Genomic DNA, 6,749 nt, shown 5'->3' with positions numbered 1-6,749 from the left:
GATTTATGTATAGGGTCAGGCTTTCATCTGGCCACACCACTACTGCACTTCTGTGAGTGCAGAGGCTCGCACGCCAAGTCCTTCTTTAGTTTTTGTTATGCTTTGACTGTGCTTGGCTATTCACAGGCAAAGACAGGACATCATTCATGGCTCATCGCTATGAAAAACGACCAGGAGCGTCTTAACATATATCTGTAGTATTGATGCCAAGACACTCAGTAAGGAGCCACAACGAGAGCACCGACTATCGGCCTTCTGTCCACTGGCTGACCGTGGAGCAGCAGCCGCTGTGTTTAATGAACTCGTATCCGGGAACGCTCACTGCGGAGTTGTGGTGGTTTGATTATGCTGTCCACCGAGGAGAGATGTGAGGCGCCGTGGCCCTCGGGAGCCCATGAACAGACAGGTGTTGTGTTAATCACCTGCCTCCCTCCTCTAAACGATGCGGTGGCTGTAAGGTGCTGCGCAAGGCGCCGGCTGACTGCGGTTTCGATCGCCCGTCCTCCTCGTTGCTCACCTTTACACTGGTTCTCGTCCCAGGGGTACACGCAGTTCTGCATGCCGTTGCACACCAGGGTGTTGTTGATGCACATGTTGCTGTGGCAGAAGAAGGCGTCTCCTACACACGGGGCTGCAGAGAGAGCGGGAGAGAGAGAGCGGGAGAGAGAGAGAGAGAGAGAGAGAGAGGGAGCGAGAGAGAGCGAGAGAGAGCGAGAGAGAGAGAGAGAGAGAGAGAGAGAGAGAGAGAGAGAGAGAGAGAGAGAGAGAGAGAGAGAGAGAGAGAATATTAGATATAGAATAAAAGTGGACTGAGCTCATTTTCACCCTCAATACCTTCCTTAAACATTTGTCAGAGATGAGTTTTGAATCTGCATCTCTAGTCTGCCTATCTATGTGTGTGACAATGCCTGTGTGTGTGTGTGTGTGTGTGTGTGTGTGGGTGTGTGTGGGTGTGTGTGTGTGTGTGTGTGCGTGTGACAATGCCTCTGTGTGTCTGTGTCTGTGTCTGACATTTCAAAATGCTCATCGCAAACACCAATATTTTGCCAATAGTTCGTCTGCAGCGATGCTGTTTATTCATCCCCCCCCCAGCAGTAAAGACAACCTCGCCCAGCCCTCGACCAGGATGGAATCATCTATCACCACCACCACTAACGTCCTCCACTGCATTCCCCCAACATGTCCCCGCCCCCAAACACACATGACAGCAGAGCCACCCAATCGGACAGCAGACGCGCTCCTGTTCCGACCAATGGGGGGGAGAGGGAGAGGTGGAGGGGTGGAGCAGGTCTTCTGCAGCTAATTGAAACCCAGGGTGCCCTTGAACGCATCCCGCTGTTGACAACCAATCATGCTAATGTAGCGCAGTGTGAAGCCAACCCCCGAAAGAGCTGAGGTCTTTACTTTTAGCGCCGCAAGCTACCAAGCCACTGGGCTACCAAGCAGCCAAGCTAGCGTGCTACCAAGCTGACGCCGACGCCGAAACACTCCCCTTGCATTCCCATAATAGTATTTCACTCTCCCCGTGTGAAATGACGATACTCAGGCGAAGGTATATTCACATCATTGGAGGATGATTTGCAAGAGTTAGCACAGCGGCGGCGTCAATTACTCTCAAGCCCGCCTTTGGAAGAAGAGTGGAAGGCTGGAAAGACAGCACACGCCGTTCCCCGCAGCACGCCCCGTCCTGGAGAGAGAGGCCGGACGGACGCTGCCTCTCTCTGTTTAATATGCCCCGCCAATGGTGGATAATGGATGGCTCCATTAAAAAAAACAACCCGGCTTGTTAGTCATGGTGGACCATCCACTCCGGCACTTTCTTTATCACTTTACTTAATCTACCTCTCTCTCTCTCTCTCTCTCTCTCTCTCTCTCTCTCTCTCTCTCTCTCTCTCTCTCTCTCTCTCTCTCTCTCTCTCTCTCTCTCTCTCTCTCTCTCTTCTCTCTCTCTCTCTCTCTCTCTCTCTCTCTCTCTCTCTCTCTCTCTCTCTCTCTCTCTCTCTTTCACTCTCTCTCTATCACATTGCACTCTATCCCTCACACACACACACACACACACATACACACACACACACACACACACACACACACACACACACACACACACACACACACACACAACCCCCCCCCCCCCCCCCCCCCCCCCCAACACACACACACACACACACACACACACATACATACACACTACACGCTAGGCACTAAAACAATGCACTGCCTCAGGTAATGCAGAGCTGCTGTTGACAGCTTTACCAGGGTGATAAATAGCTGTTTGAATCGCAGCACTTATCCCCACTGAATAATAACCGGTCATCCCCCCCTCCCCCCCCCTCCCAGAGCTTTGTGTTATCTTGGCCACTATATCCTCCACATATTCGATTTCTTAGTATAGCTCTCCCTGTTTGACCGCTGTAGTATTTTCTTTGGATTTAGCAAGCGGTGCATTGCGCTGAACAGCCATCCCCGTTTAAAATCGATAGTAATGAGAAGATTTACAATAGCAATTATCGCAATGGCAAATCTCGAAGTACAAGAACGAAGAAAAAGGGAATGTCAGTGATGAGACTTTATGTACTTGGGACTGTTTTCTGTGCAATGACTTTCCCAATTGCATCTCTACTTTAAAGTTAGAAGTGAGATCCAGCAGTTCTTTAATCCTGCGTCGTGCGACTCGTGCCTCATCCCAGAGCCCGCCACCGAACGGCTCTGCCTCATACCAACGAGTGGCCGCATTCTGCCAAACCGCCACTAGAGGGAACCCAATCTTTCGGGAAAAAACGCCACCGACTTCAAACACGCCAGCGAGTGAGCCCAGCCATTATTACGAGCTTGATCCGCACTAATCTCCTGCCAAATTAATTTCCAGACATTCTGCAATAAAAGTGCCCTTTTGCCCAAACAGCAGCATGTCGACTCTGTGACGGCGGCACACAGAGAACCGCTAAATGAGGCGAAATAGTCAGGGCCATGTCGCCTCATTACTTACACATTGTGAGGCGCTGAGATACCCCAGAACATACATCATTTAGTTATAGGATCAGCCCTTCATCCATCCATCCGATCCAGCCAACCTGCCCTCCCTCCATCCATTCACCCTTCCATCAATCCACGCACCCATTAATCAATCCATCCATCCATCCATTAATCAATCCATCCATCCATTAATCAATCCATCCATCAATCCATCAATCCATCCAGCCCCCATGACGACGTTCTCTGCATATTAATTGCACACTCTGCTACGGACCCGGCTCCCCCCCTCCCCCTCTAAAGCCAGGCGATGTTCAGACATCCATGCCCAGCGGAGGAGGTGGTGTAGAGCCATGCCTTAGTGGACGGGCAGGGCAGCTGCATGAGAGAGCCCACCGTGGTGACACTACAGGGAGGTGGTGGTGGTGGTGGGGATTGTGGTGGTGGTGGTGGTGGAGGTGGTGGTGGAGGTGGGGGTGGTGTTGGTGGTGGTGGTGGTGGTGGGGGTGGTGTTGGTGGTGGTGGTGGAGGTGGTGGTGGAGGTGGGGGTGGTGTTGGTGGTGGTGGTGGTGGGGGTGGTGTTGGTGGTGGTGGTGGAGGTGGTGGTGGTGGTGGTGGAGGTGGTGGTGGTGGAGGTGGCGGTGGAGGTGGCGGTGGTGGTGGTGGTGGCGTGTTGACTAGCCGTAACCGTGGTGACAGCTGAGGTGTCACCGTAGCGGGTATTAATCGTATGGGAGGAAAACATGACGGTAGGCTGCACATCTACAGTAGAGCCTTAACATCTTTAATCTCTCACTGCCAAGCCCTGTCCTGTATTACATTGAGCGCATGTGTGTGCGTGCATGCGTGCGTGTGTGCGTGCGTCTGTGTGCGTGTGTGTGTGAGTGTGTGTGTGCGTGTGTATGCCTGTGTGCACGTGTGTGTGTGCGCATGCTCGCACGCACGTGTGTCTCTCGCTGTTTGTGTGTGTGAATGTGTGTGTGTGTGTGTGTGTGAATGTGTGTGTGTGTGTGCGTACGTGCGTGTGTGTGTGTGTGCGCGTCTCTCATTATTTGTGTGTGTGTGTGTGTGTGTGTGTGTGTGTGTGTGTGTGTGTGTGTGTGTGTGTGTGTGTGTGTGTGTGTGTGTGTGTGTGTGAGAGACTGTATCTGGTAATATGTGTGTCCATCGCACACATGCAGTGTTTGCAGTTCATTCAATTGTGAATGTGACACCTGTCCCCCCTCAATGAGTGGACTCAAAGAGCCGTTCTATTGAAATATGAGGTCGCTGTTTCTATTCACTTCAGAGGAGCTGATGTTCATCCGGCCTTCCGTGGTTAAGGAGGTCGGACTTCTTCACAGGCAGACTCTTCTTTTGTTATGCCATATTATAAAACATAAGCCCGGTATACTACCCTGTTTTCTGCGGGGGACAAAGGGCGCGCGTTGTGAGTGTCTATTAGCCGTCTGCTCATCTTCCCACTTCAAAACAAACCACTAAAGCTTATATTATATAAATATTATCCGGTAAATATTAAACACTTGTCAACCGGCGCATAACGAAGAGCCCTGTACTCTGTTTGGAGGAAAACGGTTTTGCAATCTGCCGTCGCAACAGCGTCACTACAGACTCAAGTCTGAAGACAATTCCCCATTCTTAGCAGACGACCAAACCGTGTGTCCGATGTTGCTCGTCATCCGGCCGGATATTGTTTAGCGCGCTGCCGCAGTCCTATCAGAGGTTTTCTCGAACGCTGCTCTAAAAGGATGAAGGTCTTAAGCTCGAGACCGCGTGAGTGGCTTAGGCAGCGCTGTTGTCCGGGGCAACCGCACACCCCGGCTGGGCTCCGAGGACCGGCCTCCAGAATGGGGACGAGGACTAGTTACACACTGGCACTTCTGAGGACTAGTTACACACTACTGGCACTGCTCAGGACTAGTTACACACTGGCACTGCTCAGGACTAGTGACACACTGGCACTGCTCAGGACTAGTGACACAATACTGGCACTGCTGAGGACTAGTGACACACTACTGGCACTGCTCAGGACTAGTTACACTGGCACTGCTGCAACTGCTGAGGAAGCACGCACACACACACACACACACGCAAACGTGCACACACACACACACACACACACACACACACACATACATATACACACACACACACACACACACACACATACATATACACACACACACACACACACACGCACGCACACGCACACAGGCATGTGCGTGGTCACACGTCGCACACAGACTCCCTAATGGGCTTCCATTAAAACACTACTCTGTCGACTTCCGACCGCCTTTGTGTAATTACAACGTAGATAGAATATGCAAATCAACAATGGAGGGCGACACAGAGGCACGCTAACCGTTGATATTTTGCATATCCTCCCCACATTGTGTGAGCATCCAGAGCCGGCTGAACCAACCGCGGCAGAGCGGTCCTGTGAGCTCTCCGTGAGGGCCACGGCCTCGGGCTCTGGAACGAGGAACGCGCTGCGCTCTGGTTTACTACAGGATGCTGTTTGAATCGTTAGAACATTAAACGGAAACCTTTGAACGCGCCTCGCCTGCAGCGCGCCTTCGACCGGCTGATAAACGCATCGAACCCGGGGTCCCGCCCCCCCCTAACGCCCGCCACTCAACAGTCATTCACCAACCGACATTTTTATTTTTTCCCTCCATTTTTTTTTAATACCTGCTCGACTTCAGCGTGAGTTATCGGCGTCATTAGAACACACACGTATAACGAGGCTAATACTTTGGCGTTTCGTTAACCTTGGGGGGTGGGTCCTGATCGCCGGACACGTGTTTACGGCGTGACACTTCACCGGCGGCGGCGGCGGCGGTGGTGGCGGCGGCGGCGGCGGTGGCGGCGGCGATGGTACTCACGCTCCTGGTAGGTGGTGAACAGGATGCGGAAGCGGCTCTTGCGGCTGGCCTCGTCGGCCCACATGCGGATGACTCCCAGCGTGGAGGTCAGCATGATGTCGTTGGCGACCGTGGAGCAGAACTTGTTCTTCAGGTCCTCCACCGAGCTGACGAACAGACAACGCCCGGGGGGATGGGCATCAATATTGTTTTGAATATAGTTATGAATCTGGGTATGGTTACTGCTATCAATATAGTTATGAATCTAGTTATGGTTATAGTTATGAATATAGTTATGAATCTAGTAATGGTTATAGTTATCAATATAGTTATGAATCTAGTCATGGGTATAGTTATGAATATAGTTATGCATATATATATATATATGGTTATATTTATGTATATAGTTATGTATATATATATATATAGTTACAGTTATGAATATAATTACAAATATGTTACAAATAGTTATGTACATAGTTATGCATATAGTTATGGATATTGCTATGCATATAGTTTTGAATTTAGTTCTGCAAATACTTATGTATATAGTTACAAATATAGTTACAAATATGTTACAAATAGTTACGTAAATAGTTATGAATACAGTTATGTACATAGTTATGTATCATTAGCCTCATAGCATAATTGCCTAAGTCATATATTAAGGTTCAGCATAGTGCTTATGGAATGTAAAAACACTAGGATTCGGCCAATGAGGCACAGCGAGCCAGCAGCACTAGGAGAGTTCAGCCAAGGCCAAAATAGGACTTAATCATGCTAGGAGGCTAACGATATACGGTATGGTAAAAGAACAACAAGGCGGACTGCCCCACCTTCCGCCGTCGTACACCGCTACGAAGTTACGCTTGCACTCGTTGGAGTTGGCCATCTCATAGTCCAGGAACCGCAGGT

At 50.5% G+C, this 6,749-nt stretch overlaps 1 protein-coding gene across 2 annotated transcripts in view; it reads right to left on the bottom strand.

Moving 5' to 3' along the window:
* Positions 1-6,749, bottom strand: part of LOC115537461 (neuropilin and tolloid-like protein 1) — a 13,944-nt gene extending 7,195 nt beyond the window's left edge. For both annotated transcript variants that reach the window (XM_030349414.1, XM_030349413.1), the window contains exons 1-3: positions 6,671-6,749; positions 5,856-6,001; positions 518-631 (exon numbers count right to left, since the gene is read on the bottom strand). In XM_030349414.1, coding sequence (XP_030205274.1) covers positions 518-631; positions 5,856-6,001; positions 6,671-6,726 — 316 coding nt within the window. In that variant the 5' untranslated portion in view covers positions 6,727-6,749. The remainder of the gene's footprint in view (positions 1-517; positions 632-5,855; positions 6,002-6,670) is intronic.

Source organism: Gadus morhua, chromosome 23 (genome assembly GCF_902167405.1).
Source record: "Gadus morhua chromosome 23, gadMor3.0, whole genome shotgun sequence".
Lineage (NCBI taxonomy): Eukaryota > Metazoa > Chordata > Actinopteri > Gadiformes > Gadidae > Gadus > Gadus morhua.
The sequence above is the reverse complement of the archived record's forward strand: the minus strand, read 5'-3'. Positions and strand labels throughout refer to the sequence as shown.